General features: G+C 36.7%; 2 protein-coding genes across 3 annotated transcripts in view; one reads left to right on the forward strand and one right to left on the reverse strand.

Moving 5' to 3' along the window:
* Nucleotides 1-8214: 8214 nt before the first annotated feature.
* On the forward strand, nt 8215-10536 carry LOC118269644 (ras-related protein Rap1). Its single transcript, XM_035584848.2, has one exon. It carries the CDS (start codon nt 8381-8383, stop codon nt 8933-8935), a length of 555 nt encoding a protein of 184 aa, XP_035440741.1. The 5' UTR covers nt 8215-8380; the 3' UTR covers nt 8936-10536.
* Nucleotides 10537-10722: 186 nt separating this feature from the next.
* LOC118269639 (rootletin) overlaps nt 10723-20636 on the reverse strand; it is a 50749-nt gene continuing 40835 nt past the window's right edge. For both annotated transcript variants that reach the window (XM_050706994.1, XM_050706995.1), the window contains exons 35-38: nt 19272-19432; nt 18299-18469; nt 17856-17990; nt 10723-13311 (exon numbers count right to left, since the gene is read on the reverse strand). In XM_050706994.1, coding sequence (XP_050562951.1) covers nt 13204-13311; nt 17856-17990; nt 18299-18469; nt 19272-19432 — 575 coding nt within the window. In that variant the 3' untranslated portion in view covers nt 10723-13203. The remainder of the gene's footprint in view (nt 13312-17855; nt 17991-18298; nt 18470-19271; nt 19433-20636) is intronic.

A 20636-nucleotide genomic window follows, 5' to 3' on the forward strand; every position in this document is an offset into this window, starting at 1 on the left:
AACAACAAAACAGTAAAAATAAAACTAAAGGGAGACCCTAAAGATCCTCTTTACTTTTTATTTACGCAAGCAGTTCCATATGGAAACCTTTGTATAAATTACCGTCTCACTCGCACTTGACCAGTTTTCCGAATTGCAGAAGATATTAATTTATCCGAATTCATTTATTTAACGGAAACGATTAAAGGAAACCTTTAAATAATTTTCGGCGCTTAATTACAGTGAATAATTGTTACGTATTTCTGTTTTACAAGGTATCTTTAACATTCAATTATAAAGTATTTTACAAAAGAGGCAGGTAGAACTGTATGAGTTGAACATGTTTTTTATACCTGTGAACATGACTGTGTAAACACACACATTCAGATTACGTCAAGACCAATCTAATATATTTTAGACGAGGCCGATATCAAGACATTTCATGCTGATTAGAGCCACTCTGCACCCGACCAGCTCCGCTTCGCATTGCGAGGTCGGTATTATTTATATGAACTTCTATGGATACGCGCTCATTACATCAACTGAAGATCGCGGTGCTCACCTCGTTGACCACGCGCCGACTACGGGTGGCCCACTCGTTGACAACTCGCTGCTCGCACGCTTGCCTTACGTACGTACCGCGCGCTGCCCGCGAGTGATTCACGCCAACAACGTTTCAAAAAACAAACGACTCGAAAATTCGTGGGCCAAGCAATGTCCACTCGTTTACACGCGCCCTCCACCCGTGGACCACCGCTCGACAACGCATTGAGGCAGTCGGGTGCCGGGTGGCTCTAACGATCAATGACTTTAAATTGGTACTTGTTTTTCCAAGCTTTTAGTGTATCAAAACTTTGAAACAGACGACAACGACTGCAGTCTCTCCGTAAATATCCCAAACACAGAATTCTATACCTAAATATACTACACATGTGAATAAATACTCGTCTTTTCCTAATGATTCCCCAAACAGACTCAAGAAAAGTAAGATTTGATTGGAATGGACAAACGTGCTCATTATAAGTTACGAATGGCCAAAAGTTTTTGGGACACAACATACAACTTCATACAAGTTAAGGACATCATTGCTATTTTTATCCTTGTATCTTAACATCTTCGTAATGATAAATAATTCAAAATGGCATCAACTCCGTTTATTTCGATTCCAGAGAAACTTTATCATTGTAAACAATGTTTGGAACAGAGAAAATGAGACGAAACTCGATAGAAATTGGCCTATAAAACGAAACAGAGGTAATTATTTAAAAATAACTAATCATTGAACAATGTAACAAATAATACAAGAAATGATAAACTTACTATAAATTAAAAATAGACTCATTTCAGTTCTTTCCTATCTGCTGACACGTCACACTCCCATTTGCATGAACATCATTTTTATCACAATCCCTCTTGTCTTTATCTTCCCTCTGCATATCCATCCATTCACATTTATAGTCATCATTTGCCTCATCCCATAAATAATAGTAAACATAACTGCCAACAAAGTTTTCATCTACCTTTGTAGTGAACAGTCTATTCTCAGTAGATGCGGTATCCACAAAAGTTTCCCAACTCTGTGGTCCGATGCCGCTCTTAGCCACGTCAGAGTTGGCTCTAACGAAGTCATTCATGCGCTCGCCGCCCGTATTGTGCTCATAAGATATGCTCTCTTAAATTGAATCAAACTTTGCAATTAAAAGTTGCACGCTGTACAAAGGTGATGAACGGGTTTTCTAGGTCGATTTCACAGATACTGATAAGATAGAAATTATAGATGACCTACAAATCATGTCCTAGTTTTTTGTTAGTTTGGATTTGTTTGTCTAGTCTACAAGGATAATAGAAAGTTCTAGGTACTGTTTGTTTTCAGACTTATCTAAGTATATTTAGGTCAAATAGTGTTCTAGGTTACACGTGAATAGTTGGATATATCTTATTGGAACTATTACGACATATTTTGTCATGTCCGTGGTATGTTAGACCATACATTGCAGCAACTGACCTCACTATCTCACCTATAACCCCCGTAAAGCCACCAGGAGAGTATAAACTCGAAGATAAATTAGATGGTACTCTATCTACCGTACTGCTACATACTCAGCTCGACGTCAATTGATGGAAGGAGCCTTAAGAAACGCCCCGTATGCGAACTGAATTCGTTCAGCGAGAGCTTCTCCAGGCTATTAAGCTAATGTACTGAGATTCACACAATAATTGGGAATGGTACGAATGGAGTTAGGTTTTAAAATTTTACGTCCCACAGGTTTTATTTGTCAGAATTTTAGAACATACAGACAAAGAGACGAAAAGACTTTGTTTACGAACCTGATGCGTTTTACGAATGCAATATGCACCGTGACTTTCCTTGTGCAAACAGAAAAGGACTACGTATGTCTACTATAGGTGTAGGAAGCTTCGCCTGAATTGATTTTTAGAGTTCCGTTCGAAATGATGCCAATAGAATTCTTTTACAAAGGCTACGGGAGCAGCGTGCGGCAGGCGGCGGCATTGTCCGTCTTATTCAATATTTGATCGTAGACACTGCTAAGTAAAACGTTCTCAGAAATATAAACTATCAATTTGAATCCTTGTGTTTGTGATGCTACATAGTTTCAACTAGTTTGTTATCATTTATGTTAAGTGGCACAAGGTTGGTTTTTCAATGTATTTATTTAAAAGTATCTACATTTTGTCTAAGAAAAGGTATTTTACTTTACTTACTATCTAATTTGCACATTCAAGTAAAGAAAGGCAGTGAGTACCTACTTCTTATTCTCAACATGATATTCTAGCCACATTTTTTCAACTCGCCACTATATTGACTAAAAGCAATACAGTAGTTGCACAAACAGAAAGTTCCCAGATTAGTATTCCTCACAGTACCGCAGATGTTCCTCTATTTTAAGTTGTGCAAGACGTGAATTTCAATAAAACACTTTATTTCTAACAACACAGAATTCAGAATGGAAAAATAGAAGGAAAATATGCAGACATTTCGTTTGTTTGTTAACAATAGCGGGGATGTTTTTAAAATGTTTGCTTATTATGTTTTTTACACAATGGTAGCGGGATGAAAAGAGCATATCTGTCGCTAACTCCGAGACAAATTGTAGGAGTCAGGGGATTGTCGAGTTATTCATGCAGAACTGTCTGCGAAGGACGAACAAAATGTTTTAGGGATTAGTTTGAGTGACCTCACTCTGTGGCAAAGTGTGTTAAGGTTATCCACATAATATGTAGATACTTAGAATTCAGATGTTATCCGTCTTCCAACTAAATGAGGCAATTGGAAGTACTTTTAACGAGTCCTATACAAACAGCGTGACATAAATAAAATGTTCCCCTAAAATTGTTACCAAAAATGGTGTCACAGTCACAGCTAAACCTTCTATTTTTATTAAAAAATAGGCATATGGGCCAGTCATTTTCCGGGTATAACATATTTTCCGGGGTCGGTATAGCGTGAATCACGGCACGTATTGCTTGATAGCAATTAATATGTTAATTAGTGGGCGACACGCGATGGATGAGCGTGATAGTGTGGCTGATGACTCGTGTGTCGTGCCACACACGTAGCTATTACACTATTATGTCTTGTGATACAATCGCTAATATACTGGATATGTAATATGCAAACGGACGCATGTAATATGGTGTCTTTGAATCTTATTGTTGGAAGAGGTGAAGGTTAAGGGAAGTTTTAAGAAGCTAATTAACTACAGGGGTCGAATTTGGCTGGATGGATTATAAAAATATTGTAGGCACCGTGCTGCTTTTGAAAAAGAAACGTAACTGTATAATTACGTGGTTGTCATAATAAATGAAGAGATGAAACCCTCGTGCTCTTCATTCGATCTCGTAGCTAAAACACAAAACGACTACAGGCACTGCAGTATCTCACTCTGAACTTCTTGAAAATTGTTATTTTGTATAACAAAAACAAAATTACTAAATTATTCCCGCTCATTACAATATTAAGGCAAAATAAAGTACTTGGTGGCAAGCGGCATCCAATTATAAGACAACAGCAACAAAATAATTCATAAAATAAATACGTAATTTCAGTGCGACACAAGTTTGTAGTGTTATCGGGCTTATTTAATATTCGCAACGTTCTTACAAAGTTATCTCATTAACTGGGCGGCGACACTTGCGCGCCGGTGTCAAAGAGCGTCAACTAATAAATTGAAAAATTTTCAATCATTTCTCTGCAGCAGACGTGAATCTTTAACATTTATCATATTTATTCACCTATCTTCTTTAATAGATTTTTATTTTTTAAGGGTATGATATTATCCTGTGGCTTCTCACGCCTTGGGCGAGGCGAGAGGGAGTGTCAGACTCTTACTGACTGAAAACCACGCCGTTCCCACTCCTGCTCTCCAAACCGGGGTCCCAGCCAACCCGCTAGGTTGTCTGCAACTCCGAGTCGTGCATCGGCCCTACTTGGCCGGCCCCATCTGTGGTGGTCTGATGGATCTTTGAGGTGATGATCTATCATATTATTTAATAGATAGTGTCTGTGTGTATAGAGCTAGATTATTCAGTTGAAATTTTAATCTTAATTAACATTTGTAGGTGTAGCAATGTTTGATATCTTCTTCTGTCTTTCCAGACCCTGAGATCGAGTCCATATTTAATGTTTCTTTTCGATCCATCATGCCACCGTGACACTTCGTCCTTACACATATCTGTGTACTCCAACCAACACTATCTCGGAACTGTCATCTTCATTCTGCAACATTTACGATCTAAATGCGTCAAAATCTAAAAGCAGATGGTGTAAAAGTACTTTCACATAATACATATAAGTATTTGTAGTTGTATAAAACACAAAACATTGGTAAATTCAAGCTTCACCACCATTCACCTAAAAATACCCATTCAATCACATTTGTCGGCCATTTTAATAAATATCGTTTTATCGTGCATTCACAATCAAGAACATAAAATACTGTATTTTTCAAGTTAAATATTCCGATTCGAGTTCCCTTAATCGGCTACCATGAAAATTTTATTATTATATTCATTGCTTTCATAACAACTTAAAATTGTTTACTGCTGTTTGCATCGTAAATTCTACGAGCTATTCTTCTGTTATAAATATAGTCACATTTTTATATCTGTTGTAAACATATACCTACTTAGAAATTATATTATTGGAAGCTGTCTATATTTATTGCAATTAATTTATCCGAAGATATTTTTGTATGGTACTTATAAGACGATTAACGAGCAGACGGATCACCTGATGGTAAACAATCGCCATCGCACGGACATTATCACTTTCTGGCCGGCGGCATGGGAATCACACCCGTGACACGTTGCACAGCATCTGGTCACGCGACCACTGCAGCAATCGTCCAGCCGTATACTCTTTGAATAGTTTGACATCGCCAAGAGGTAGGCATTGGGGACCTACGTAAGCAGTTTAAAGCTAATGTCCATTTTCACTCTTCTAAAGAAGGAACCCGAGACATTTCACGATATTTTGAGACACCTAACTTCACCTAAGTAAGTATAAGCAAAGGGTTCGGTTAACGGCTACGTCATAACATCACACTAAGAAACTTTTAGTTAAGATGTAGTTTGATGGTGGTTGGTGTAAACATCCATTAGTCATCAGCAGCCTTTACATAGCTACTGCTGACCAAAGGCTCTTCCGGTTTGAGCATTAATCAATCACGCTTGCTTAGTACGGGTTAGCGAACCATTTAGTGTAATAAATAAAACTTAATCTACCAATTAGATCAAAAAAAAAGTTTTTAAACTGGCATGGTCACTAGTAGTACATGGTCACTAATATCATTAGAACTTAAAACGTGATCATGGCGCTTGCAACAGTGCCGAAATATGGGAAACTCAAAAACTAATAAACATGGTAAATATCCCGTTTTAAGTTCTAATGATATAACAAAATAAAAGATCTAAATTAATGGAAGGAAGAGAACCGTGTCAGAGGCACACACCTATGCCCCTTTAATTACTCTGCGTGTAATAGTTTTAGTACGTTCACGGCTCGCGTGATACACGAAGGCACCCGATCATCCCCGAAATGGCGGCAATGATAGGGTCGGACACAGCAATTTAATTAAAAAAAGAGTAAATTTTTGCGACGGTCATGTACTCGTATGCCACTCCCCGTGAATAAAGTTTTTTAACGTTGTTCTGTGGTTTATGATGACAACTTCTGATGTTGATACAAGTACCTACCTAAAAGGTTTGCGAAATGATAAATTTAATTTATGTAATTAAAGCAAATAGGAATTGCTTTTAATTTATTAGTTTTTTTATCACACAGACAGATCACGTGATGGTAAGCAAACGTCACCACCCATAGACACCCGAAACACCAGAGGCGTTAGATACAAGTGCGTTGCCGGTCTTTTGGCGGTTAGGAATTTTAGAGTTGTGGGGATTGGGATGATTGGGAAGGTGGGTAATTGGGCCTCCGTAATCTCACACAACAACGAAACACAACACAAGCATTGTTTCACGTTCATTTTCTATGAGGTCATGGTATCACTTCGGTCGAGCCGGCCCATTCGTGCCGAAACCGCACTCTTACCAAAGAAGAGTAGGAAATTATACCTGTAGGTAACTAAGATTGAAACGTACGTAACTAGAGTATCAAATCATTCGTCAATATTACGACGCTAAATAGGTAGGTCCTATTTACTTATTTAAGCGGTAGGCAAAGCAAGCGGCATCTATATTGTACCTTTTATTTAACAACTGGAGCTACTCAGATGATGTTCCATTCGCTGTTATTAATGGACTATCCAACACAAATAAATCCAGCTTTATAATATTAGTAAATAAGTACCTCACCAACTATAGTAGATAGTCTGCTCAGTTAAATAGGTACCTATCTTACTTCCTGTCCTTCGAAAACAGAATCGTACCTCCCCGATAATGCCGAGTGAAGGAGTTTGTTTTCCGCGTCAGAAAAAATAATCATTTACATGCAGTAAGTACCCGGTGGATACCTTTTTTATTGCGGAAGGGAACCTTCAAAACCTAACTTGGGGAGAAAGACTAGGTAGTATGAGATATTTAGTATTCTTACTTCACCAAAACCACCTCGGTGGATTCAAGTGTGGGAGAGCCATGCTTCGGCACGAATGGGCCGGCTCGACCGAAGTAATACCACGGCCTCACAGAAAACTGACGTGAAACAACGCTTGCGTTGTGTTTCGTTGTGTGTGTGAGGTTACCGGAGGCCCAATTCGCTTTCCAATTTTCCCACTCCCCAATCCCCCAACAACCCTTAAATTCCTAACTCCCAAGAAGCCTCTGGTGTTTCAAGTGTCCATGGGCGGCGGCGATTGCTTACCATCAGGTATAAAAAAAAAACACCTCGGTGGCCATCATCACCTATTTATTTCACAACAAACCACGATAAAATGATATGGAAATAACGCCATCTACATAAGCATAGCCAAACTAAAGTAATTCTATGTGTAATTGTGTAATTAGTCAAAAGTAATTAGACGTATTTCTTGTTCTCATGATTATAAATAATTATAACCATTGAACTAAAGTCTAGTTAGATGTATATAAATTACAAATTTGTAAATGTTTGATTTTATCTTATTCTAGTGCATTTGATCGCCATCTTTCGGTAAAGTGTAGAACTTCGCCGTACGAACTTATGCTTACCACAGATAATTACAAAATATTGAAATCTAAATGTAAGGTCCAAAGTCCAAATGTAATAAAAAAATTAAAGAGATATATGTAGATAAAAATATGTTTAACGCCCAAAAATAATTTATTACACGTTGATTAATAAAAAAAATATGAATTCACAAAATAACAACCTCTCAATAATTTTATTTTATTTAGTTTTCCTTTTGTAATATACTGATTTGATTTCTAAAACAGAACACAACATGTACTCTTACATGTTAATCCGCACTGCTGTAATTACGTTGTCTACAGTTGAAACAAATTAATTGAAAAAATTAAATAATTTGATGCATCCTTCCACTTTTATTGGACTAATAAATGCAAACTGCAAACCTATTGTTTATATGACAGTCTCTCAATTGATTCATAGAAATACAGTTCTCTCAGCCAGTAGCTAGTACCAATACAGTATTACTGTCAAACAAAAAATATTGCTATAACTAGGTATTTAGCACAACATTCCACAATATTGGCTAGCGTACAATGGAAAAAAGTGAACTTCGTTCATAGAGTTGTGTAGTTTGTGATAAATAATTAAAATTTATTTATGGCAATACCGACACAGTGAGCCATCGCCCTGCTAACGGTGTCATGGCGGTTTGACTTGTTAAAGGTTTTTTTGCAATAACTTACTAGTTAATGTGCTTTTTAGCGATTTGATCTTTGATTTAAGTTGATAATATCACGTGATAAAAAATAGTTAATAATGCGTGAATACAAAATAGTCGTGTTAGGCAGCGGAGGCGTGGGAAAGTCCGCCCTGACAGTACAGTTCGTACAAGGCATCTTTGTCGAGAAATACGACCCCACCATCGAGGACAGTTATCGGAAACAGGTGGAAGTTGACGGTCAACAATGCATGCTAGAGATACTGGACACTGCTGGTACGGAGCAATTTACAGCCATGAGAGACTTATACATGAAAAATGGACAAGGATTCGTCTTAGTTTACTCCATCACCGCACAATCGACATTTAACGACTTGCAAGACCTGCGGGAGCAAATCCTGCGGGTGAAGGACAAAGAAGACGTTCCCATGGTGTTGGTCGGTAACAAGACTGACCTGGAAGCGGAGCGCGTGGTGGGCAAGGAGCAGGGAAATAATCTCGCACGCCACTTCAACTGCTCGTTCATGGAGACCTCGGCGAAAGCCAAAATACACGTGAATGATGTGTTCTTCGACCTAGTTCGTCAAATCAACAGGAGAACGCCTATCAACAATGAGAAAGTAAACAAAAAAATCAAGTGTCTCATTCTGTAAGAATGCCGCTGGAGCCTCCGAAGCGTCTAGGTATAAAATATTTAATAATTTGAAAGACTTCTGGTACCCAGATTTGGCTCTCGACTGTTCCCAAAGTTATCTAGGTCGGGTGTTAAGCATCATTGCTTGGTATTACCTGTAGCATTTCAAGAATGTGCATTTGTTGAGTTTGTGATGGTGTGCTGCAGCACCGGTGGAAAATCCACAGAGCGTGTTGGATTATATCCATGTACCTCTCCATACAATGTGGCTCCTAAACCTTCTGATCTATATTTTGATAGTTATAATATTCAAGGATAGATTCAACGATTCTGTGTGTGTTTCACTCTAGAAATTCCATTTGTAATGTGTGGATGCTGTTAGGTTCAGAAGTTGTAAATGGTTATAAATTTAAAACTACTTGATGTAAGTATAAACATTTTCATTTATTTAGAGGCTATGAGGAGTATGTTCTAGAACCCTGTGACAATACTGACTTCATTAATGTTCATTCCAGTAATTATCTAAAACATGGCACTACTTCACTCTAAATGCTCTTCAAGTATATACTTCTCATTGTTTCTCAATTATGATTTTCAAATATATGAAAAGCAACTAAAAATATTTTTGTTTTAATAATAATGAACAATATTAGGTGCAGACAGCCCCTGAAATTTAATTGAACAGGAAAATGAGTGTAGCTACTTATTTACCATGAAATTATCTTTCAAGGTCCCGTTGTAGTGTCACCATTAAATGGAAGTATGACTACTGTTCGTCAAATGGTTACATGTGAACGCGACTGCATTTATAGTTATATAAAAATATATATTTATCTGTCTGTCTGGACCTAATATAGATATAGTTTACCATTTAGTAGTTATTATCTAATCATACTGATTAAGGGAGGGCCTGGAACTTCTGAACAGTTGTGAGAGAGTTAAGCAGGCTCCGAAAAGACATGGGTGTTGTGCCCTGAAGGCCTGACCCAGTATGTAATGTTTAAATATGTGAATTAAGGATACATTAAATTTTTTCAGAATATATTATTGTCTTGTTATATAATTCAAATGTATCAAGTGAAAAGTTGATAATGTGAAACCGTTTAGGGACTCGGTAACTTTTGAACAAATATTAGAGAGCCTTAGGTGATTGCACCCTGCGACTTAGAGTCTCCAGTGTAATGGTGGTGGTGCCCTATGCCTTGTGTTATTAATGTACACCACTGGCCACCATACTATAACCCCTAACCTATGAAATTGAGAAATAAGAAATTTATCGTTATTGTAAATGGATTAAAGTTTTATGATTACTGGCTCATTTAAATGTAAATTATCTACCTATGTTTTGCTGCTAGAACTTTGTTAAACGTAATAATTATATAGGTGTTCAAATATTGTTACGGAATTAGATGTTTCCTCCATTCTCTTTTCTGTTAACATGTAAGATTTACTGCACAAGGATATTGGATATGACTTTGATCTGAGTTGAATTATATTTTTATATATATTGTGAAAATTAAGAACTTGTATATTTTATCTTTTCAATCAATAATGGACATGTACAATAATCTATTAATTTCTTTTTTTTTTGCATCAATAAAACCAATTTTAAATACTTTCGTTTTGGGGTATGTTTTGTCCCCCCCGCGGTCGGCGCTCCCGTGATGTCAATCGAGGTCGCAGCGTGATGAGTCACATCCCAGGCCCGCGCGGCCGCACCACACGCCGCCGGTACCCCACCGACTATCAAATAAACGTCAATTGGCTCGGAATTTTAATGGAATTTAATTAATTGAAACAACCATATACCATCTACAACTATTTTATTAACTTGATGAGTGTAAAAAAGTCACATTGACGTGTCTGTACTTAAATCTAGAGGGACTAACTAAACAGTAGATACAAACTTGACAAAATATGTATGGCAGTGTGACGTGGCGGTCGTATGTCGATATTCTAGTAACATAAGAATTGACACAGTCCAGTGGAAATGAACTCAATACGTCTAACTTAATACCTATTTATGAACTCGATAACTAAGCAATCTAATCTATAATGCAAAACAAGTATTGAATTACAATTGCATTAGTTTCTATTGACACACCCCATGATGTGTAACAAGGTCTCATACATAGATCGAGCTCACTATGGGGGCGCGTGTAACGTACAAAATAATATCTTAATATTAAATAGGTACAGTAAAGTCTGTAATTTGAAGTAAAAAGCGTGTGGGAGTGTGTATCTACATACAATAAGGTTGTCTACAGTGACGCCGATACCCGGCAAAATAGATAGTGTAATGAAATGGTGTTGAACCATTTTTATCAAGGCGCCCCGAGCCAGTCTGCGGCGCTTATCTAGTTGCAGTAGGGTCAAATGTTAACGGGGAGCATTGTTGCTGCTCTTTATAGTAAGTAACATAATAATAACCCAATACGTGCATACACACTTATCAGAACAATTTGCTTTTTTATACATACTCGTAAAATTAGTTTGATAAGCGATATCCGCGTCATTTATTCATATTTAATAAAAATAGTGATAGCTAAACTGCCTCGCCTCTCCTGCGATAAAGCGTGAAGTGAAACTTACACGTATTTTATAAACTTTTAGTGTTTATTGAAATAAAATACAATTGATTGTTCAACAATATGGTTTCAATTGAGAAATTGTTAGTGAGGCTCTCGGCTGTTGCTTATTTCTTTCCGATACAACAATGTTCCTACATGTCATTGAAATAATATTGTTAAATACGGGACTATTTTACATTAATGTTCATAAGTCGTTGAGGCGGAAAACGTGATTATGGTGGTACCTAGGTGTCGATATGTTTATTATTAGGTACACCGTACACATAGATTGTAATTAGAACATAGTCGGACGGAATAGTTTGCCGTTAAGTCTTAATTAATTAGTTACTATGACTAGAACAGGTGACTGTTATACCTAATTATATTTATTATAAAAATTTGCATAATCACACAATAGATATATCAAACTAAGAAATCTTCACATTATAATTATATTTTTTTGAACACGTGTATTAATTTATACGAATGACGTATGCTCCTAAAAGTAAAACAATGATGTAATGGATATAAGGATGTAAATAACTTTGTTTTAATTTATTATATCTGGGTATATGAGGAACATAAGGGTAAATGACAATAAAATAGGTAAATCATTTGTTTGTATTATTAAATATGGTATATTGCACGCCAAAAATAAATGGGTACGAATAGCATAGAATCCATTATCCGATGGGGATAATTCGTTCAAAAATAACTTACAAAGACTTTTTGTTTCATTAGGTACTGTAACAGACTTAACAATCTGTTTAGAATAGCTACTTGTTACTACATTATTTTAAAACAATTAACCTAATAGTTCCTTGATTATTGTTACTATAAAGTAATTATTTGAATTGACTAGAAACAGATCACACATAATCTCACCATTAAACTAAACGATTACTGAGTCATTGACGTTAAAAAAAATAGCTTCCTCCATATTTCCGGTCTTTGAACTGACCTCAGTGTGAATCATGGTTCAAGACACACTGACTCATACGTGTTATCAAACAAATCATTGCTAAATGACAAATACACTTCGCTTACATTATTCGTGAATACTTGGTGCGATACTCTACCGAGAAGAATCTTTAAAATTCGGTCGTTTGAGTCACCTACATAAACATTCAACATTCCAAATAGATTCAACTCTCTACAGACATCGACATGTGGTGTAATTAACTCGAATGTAACTCACATGTCGAACAAACAAAATTCGTAAACATGCGTCCGATATGACAAGCAGTGATGACGTCACGAGTGTACCGATAAATACAATGGTATTCAGCAATACTTTTACTGATTAACGATTTCGTAACCACTTTCAACATTCTGGTCCATCATGATCATGAATGAGGCCTGTTTTTGAGTCGAAGGTTACATTTTGTGGCTGTCGCTAGTCCACGCCATATTTGTACTGTCGTTTACGCCCAATTTACATTTAGGTTTATTCGAACGATATTAAAAATAGACACCACGTTATTTGAAAACAGGTGATAATTAGTTCGGTGTATAGGAATAACGTTGTTGTCGTCTATTGTATTGACTTTATCTGCTAATTTTACACAACGCAGCCAGTTTTCCTCTAATAGAAACTTGAAACTACACGGCTGGTTATAAATTACACCATCTGTATTCCTATTGTGTGTTTTTTACACAATGCTCGAGCGTTGGCAGCTCATTATTGGTAAATATCGGCTTGTCGCGGAGCCGTTGTTTATTTGGACGAGTCGTAGCTGTCGTTGAGCGGAGGAAGACTGTGGGTGAGCGTGCTGTCCAACTTTCTTGCTTCGTGTTCCAAGGTGTACGAGTCCAGTGCTGGATCCTGGGAATAATTATTACGAGATTAGAATGCTGTATATTTTCAACTTCATTTTGTGCTAATTGAAGTCTCTCAAGTCAACCAAATCTGATAAAGACGCAGTGCTGGCTGACACCAACCTTGATAGGAAAAGATCATAGAAAAATAAAACAAAATAAGAATATTTCTGTACATTAATATAATATTTGCAAAAGAATAAGAACAATAATATCAGTCAGTAGGTCGATATTCGTTTCTGAACTGTAGAACTATACATTAATTACTTCCTAACATCATTTGTTGCGATTTATGTAAATTTATGTTATTAATACTTGCATTAAGCCACTGTGTGACCTTACCTATGCGTAATGGTGCAAAAATGTTGCTTCTTAGTATGTACCTAGGTACGCGTCACACATTATGAGACATCATCATCTTTGCGAGAATTAATACAATTAGCTCCTTTTCATTGTATTTGATGAATCAATTAACGGTGATTCTGTAGCCAGGAATTTTTATTCGCAGTGTCCCCAAGTCCCCAAAATAGTAACCGTGGGTAGTAGAGTAGAAACACTTATTTCGCTGTGCATTGCGAATTTCCTTGGGAATTTTACGAACTTTCAATTATCTTATCAGGTACTTTCAAATTGTCTGCGATCTTGATCTTGGATGAAATATGTCCTATAAGTAAATAGAATTAAGACATGCATTGAAACGCTAAAGAAAGTTAAGGAATACTAGGTACTTAGATCGCATGGATGTTGTGATTTCAGTGTTTCCCAAACAACGGAACATAATATGTAGCTATCGACAATATCCACCAACCACCTACATAAGTAACAGAAACAGTAATTGCAGTTTAAATACTATAATGCGTATTTATAAGCTGGCTGGAGGACCGGAAACTAGAACCCGAATACATAATGCATTCAGTTGTGTTGCATTGATTGTGGTGTCCAATGACAATTACTATATGCAGACGTAGTCAAGCCAATACTTCCTTATTAGTAATGCAAACCACTCTGAGCAAATAATTATGTGCTATTATAATAAATGATTCCATCTGGAAAAATACGTTGGGCCAGTTTCCTTTTTATTATCTACGTCCACATACCGAGAGTTCATGATACTTATACAGGTATATATTATTAGGTATAGCTAGGTACTACTACAAATCCTGGTAAGAAAGAAGTAGAGAGTATTCGATATCATGATTAGGTATGATGGTAAAGAAGGATCGTTGACGTGCGGTTGGCGCAATGGCTGGGCAGCGTGCAGAGTTCAATTCCCGCACGGAACATCTCTGTTTGATCCACAAATTGTTCTTCGGTTTTTGGGAGGGATGTATATTATTATGTCTTATAAACGACCTCACGGTACAAGATAAAATAGGTACCGTACTTATATGGGACCATAGAACTAATAGGTTAACGTAGATACATAAATAAATACCTGAACCTAATAGTTGATAAGTCTAGATACACCCAATGTATGTTACTTACGTCACACACGCTCTAAATTTATTTAAAGGTACCTACAAACGTAGTTTAATTATTTTAATACAAAATAAATTGAAAATAACGCATCATCGCATTGACGTCATTGCATAGTTCATAGAGTCCAGTTATTTTCCCTGAAACATATCAGGAGCTTCTAATAAATTATGTTACAAACAACTTATGTACCTCTGCGTAAATAGGTACATACCAAGATATATGTTAGCTTGGACGAATAATAAGCTGAAGTTATTGGCATAAATGTATGGATTGAATTCAGGTCAGCCTATTATTAACCACCCATAAATGTTTTATACTTAGGTACACGTTTCTCATTGATTTAATGGTACATTCGACAATGTAGGTACAGTCAGCACTGCTATTTACTACGCAGGTAAGATAAATAAGATAATAGAGATTGATTCAGTACAGAGACACTAACTAACCATTGGCTACTGAATCGACCAATGGTTACAGAAGATGTGCCTTAATTAAAACTATATAGGTTTAGAATTTTAGATGATATTATAATAATAGTTATAGCGTCGAAGTACTCAATCAATCCTAAATTTTTAACTGCATAGTAAATAACTGTATCTAGGTAATATACTGAGAGATACTAAAAGTAAACTGATGAGATCCTAGATTTGAGTCTCATATCAAATCAAAAACATATGTAGTTACATAAACTGTCGCCTTTATCCCGTCAGAGGCAGAAATCACAGCGTTTTTTATGATTTTTGATACGTAAAATACTCAGGCAGTTTCCGTTTCGCCTAACTTTAATATAAATAAATACATTACTGCCAGACAGATGCGTCACGTGTCAATTGGCTGGTATTGATGTCAATGTCGAACTAAAGTATGCAAGGAGGAGATGACCTTATAATTAGATCATAACATGCTTAATCACCAGGTTGACGAAGCAACGTATAGGTAGGTAGTTACCTCATGCTATAACTCACTTAACTTTGTAGATAATTAAAATTCACAAAAAAGACAAATATTTGAAAATAAAAAAGACAGCAATTAGGTACCATTTCAAAAATAAAATCCTCCAATAGTGGGTCTCTCCTGTGCTGTAGTTGCATTGACAAATATAAACTTTACACAATCACATCACACCCAGATCCGAAGCAACAATTTGTAGATGACTGACCCAAAGTGTGATACTTAATTGAATCTACGGCAAATTGTGCAGCAGGCGGTCAGTTAGCCACTGCACTAACTGCGCAACCACTCAGATATAGATCTCATTATAATGTAGATCATTGGTGTACCCGCACAGATTTATGCTCATATGCATAAACTTTCAAAAGATTCATACTTTAATGGGACTACTCAATTATATTAATATTAATGTAGTATAAATATGTAATGATAACCGAACATCATAACAATAGAGCTGGTGCCGCCATAGAGGTAAAAGAACTGGCAAAGATCAATTAGGTACTAAGGGAAAAATAATAGGTAAAATACCTATTTGACCCGGTTAATCGGAATAGATATCTGTTTACCTCCACAACTCCTCATCCAAAGAATTCTACGCATAGCGACTACCTAAATATTTCTAATAAAATTCGAAATACATAAATAACCTCTGTTTACTATAGGGACTCATATATTACTTAAATAGAAAATTTTGATTTAACACCCATTTTTGGGTAATTACTTTATAAGTATAAATGCATAAATTAATTGGTCCTAACTAATTGGATGACTGCACGATTGGTGCGGTGGCTGCCAACTGGCTCCCGCGCAACGGGTAGCGGGTTCGATTCCCGCACGGAGCAACTTTTTGTGTGATCCACTTTGTTTCGGGTCTGGGTGTCATGTATATGTGAACTTGTATGTTTGTAAACGCACCCAACACAGGAGAAAATCCTAGTGTGGAGCAACAACACAAACGAAATAAAACTAATAAGGAACGCAGGTATTCCAGACTGCCAAACCGACAGTATTGTGTACTGTCTACATACTTTAAATAAACTGCACAGATCGGGCAGAACCTAAACCCATATACATATTATATTTGTTTTCCTATAAATTGTGAGTTCATTAAGTATCCCCATTTAATATTATTGACATAACTTCGCCTGTTTAGGACTGCTGCAATAATAATTTACTTCATGAACATGCTCACCAACTCTACTAGTTACTTCAGTGTTGTTTTGAAATGGCCTTTTGTGTTTTTTCCCATAACTACACTCTTCCTTAGAAATGACTATAAAATATGAATAAACGAGAACAGTTATGAGGAAACATTATGTAAGTATAGGTATTTAATACCTACGTCAGATGATCACGTGGACTACATCACTCTTGATTTATAGAGTAATGTTAAGACTTTTTCTTATTTAGTTATAATATAAAAAATAATCTGTAAACAATTCTTGAGAACAGCTAAACTTATTTCCCAGATTTTTGTTGGGTTTGTTATTATTACAATTACGCACAGAAATTCCACGATGAAACAATGTTTACGGGATCCGCTAGTCTCCGATAAATGATAATTACCAACACCTGTCACTCCACTGGAGTACCCAGATCGGTTATATCAGGAAAATATTTCGACTGACGATACCTAATTATCAAGATAACCCACTTCACAAAATTATTTGTTGTGTCTGAAATATGACTGATAAGATACCCTTTATCAATGTTTGATTTTGACCGATTGTATTGCGGTTAACTGGTTTAATTTGAACGAAGGTTTTGACGTCAGTTTAAGAATCGTTCATATTAACGGCCAGAATCTTTTTTATATCATATTCTGAAGTTTTAAAACTTCAAATTTTGTTAACTAGCAATGTTTGGGGGATGTATGGCAATAAATTCATCCCCTATTATATGAGAGAACATCTGGTGAAAAGAGTGTAAATGTACTCTGCATTCTTCTTTGAAAGCCAAGAGGCATTACGCTAACGTTAATTCTTGTGTAATTTTGTAGCGCTGAAATTATGATGAACGGCACATAGATTTGCCACATCCTTCCATGAAACTTTTTATAGACTCATTTCTTCCTGGTGATTCCATATTTCCTTTTAAAACAAAAATAAGTGAAATGATTACCTGTGAGACAGTCCGCAGCGAGTCTCCGAGTGCCGAGCGCAGTCTCTGCACGTCTCGTGCGGCGCGGCCGCTGCGGGCGATGTATGCCTGGCGCCGACGGATCTCCGCTGTCAGCTGAGAGCGGAGCTGAGACGCCTGTACGAAGAGGAAGGCAATTAATGGGTATAATTATTAATAACTCTATTTCTAAAAATATAACACTTCATGAAATATCTGTTCCCACTAAGGATCCACAGGACCCAAATGTTCACAAATGGCCTGAAGAAAGGCCATTAAAATAGACAGACACAGGCGGTAGTGACGCAAAGACGATAAGGATTTGACATTGAATGACCCGTTGCACCTTATATGAGTTGATAGTGGCCATGACCACCGTAGTGGTTTTAGTCAGGTAGACATTCCACACTGTCCGAAAACAAAATAAAAGAGTAAGTCCAAAGTACCTGTGTCTCCAGCCTCATGATCTGCTGGCGGTAGGACGCCTCCTTGCTCTCCAGCAGGCGCTCGGCCTGCAGCGCGGCCTGGCGGTAGTGCTCCACGTCGCTGCGGCGCGACGGAGACATGCTCGACAGGTCCGACAGGTACCGGCTGCGGGCCATCGCTAGCTCGGCCTCCTGCAACAACACACATTGTAAGTAAGAAAAGGGAACGCACTTGTAATTGGGTAGTTCCCTAGGTTAAAAATAAAATATTTTGACATTTTAACATAAAAAAATATCCCAAAATAATCGTACTTTCATTCATTATCTTGACGATATACTTATTTATTAAATTTTTCTAGCTAATTTTAGAGAAGTAAGTATGCTATTTGACGCAAAAAAATATGACGTCATAAGTCGCGATCTCCTACAAAATTCATAGAAAAGTAACGTTTTTGACGTTTCGATAAAAGTATAGAATTTGACTAGTAGTGAACTACCGTATTCCTCTGGTATTTCGAGTATCTGTGGAAGGCGGTGATCGCTTACTATCGGATGCATTATCACAAGCATTTTGCATCAAATTCCATTATACAATGAGGAAAATTAAATTCATCGTCAATTAATTAAATTGGAATGATCGATTGTGGGTATCCACGGGGTGCGCTGATTGCTTACCACATAGGCGTAGCCAGGTTTTAGTATCGGGAGGGGTTCAAGAAAGTAAAACGAACAAAACTTCCTTCATTCATGAGAAAAAAAAACTATTTATGTAATATGTAACAGATTCATAGGTAGTCATAGAGACCATTGCCAAACAGGGGATGTACTATGCTAACTAGAAAAATAACACTCTGTAATGTCTTTTCCAGGTATGCATTACATTATGGGGGGGGGGTATACTAAGCCCCACAAAACCGTTGTAATGGCTACGCCTATGCTTACCATAAATAAACATGTCATTTGCCTTTTAAAAAATACATACATTAACACTTACTTTATCAGCTAGTTCCTTCTCCAACCGTCGGATCTTCATCCTGAGCTCCCTGTTCTCCAGCTCTATGAGGCTCAAGTCAGTAGTGAACCCTTTGTCCTTGCACGGAATGTTGGACGAGTCCTTGTAACCACGTGTCGACGAGTCTTTGGTGGAATCTGGACCTGAGAAAGAAATATACACAAATTGTGGTTGTTATAATGATTTATACAGGTAGTATGTAAATTATCTGATCGATATCAATTTCACCTGCTATATTACGGTACTATTACTATGAAATATGTTAAGTACTATTAATAAACGATCAAAGATATCTGTTTAATTTAGTGGCAAGATTATACTAGACAAGGTATACTTCACACCCATACATACATTCATACATCACTACATAGTATAAAACAAAGTCGCTTTTTCTGTCATGTGTGTTGTCCCTATGAACGCTTAAATCTTTAAAACTACGCAACGGATTTTGATGCAATTTTTTTTAATAGATAGAGTAACTCATGAGGAAGGTTTTTATGTATAACATCATCCATTAAATAGTAGACAAATACTGTTATTTTTGAGGTTTCTAATGTGATGTCGCAAATAATTACTTTTTTCCGCTTACATTGCAAACGCAGGCTGAATCCTACGAGATTTATCAAAATAATATACTAAGTATTGTACACAATGAAAAGGTCTACAGAAAACTCCGCGATGGTATATGTCTATCTCTTATGGATATCCCACAATAACATTTTTTTGTCATTTACTTTTTACGACAAATAATGACTAATATTCGAAGCGATTTTAACCAATACAGCATTAATCCTTATCCAATTAAATACCTTAAATACATTGTTGATTTAATATAGATCTATTTGGCCTTTTACAGCATCTGATTTAAATCAATATTTTTGAAGATGTACAGATTTAAAAATTGCGGAACGTAGCGTTTACGGCGACGCGGCGCGGCGGTAGCGTGCCTATAAATAAGGAAAGGGGAATTGTTTTAAGTACTCCAAAATCGCGTGCGGGCTACGGGCAGTAAATGAATAAATCAAATCTACTGGATTGATTTTATCATTTTTTCAGTGAGTTACATATTTTAAACCCGTGCAAAGCCGGAGCGGGCCGCTATGTTTTTTTATAAACAACGTTCACAGTTTTTCTGTAGCGTATTTAGTATATCAGCATTGCACCCGTGCGAAGCCGGGGCGGGTCGCTAGTAGCTAATAAAATAAAAGCTTGAAATCCCTTTCCGATTTTTATGTAACGTGCTCAAATAATGCCAACCCGCATTAAGCAGCGTGATGATTAATGCTCAAACCATCTCCGTGTGAGAAGAGGCATTTGGCCAGCAGTGGCCACTTAAAAGGCTAATGA

The sequence above is a fragment of the Spodoptera frugiperda genome, chromosome 30 (genome assembly GCF_023101765.2).
Source record: "Spodoptera frugiperda isolate SF20-4 chromosome 30, AGI-APGP_CSIRO_Sfru_2.0, whole genome shotgun sequence".
NCBI classification, from domain to species: Eukaryota; Metazoa; Arthropoda; class Insecta; order Lepidoptera; family Noctuidae; genus Spodoptera; species Spodoptera frugiperda.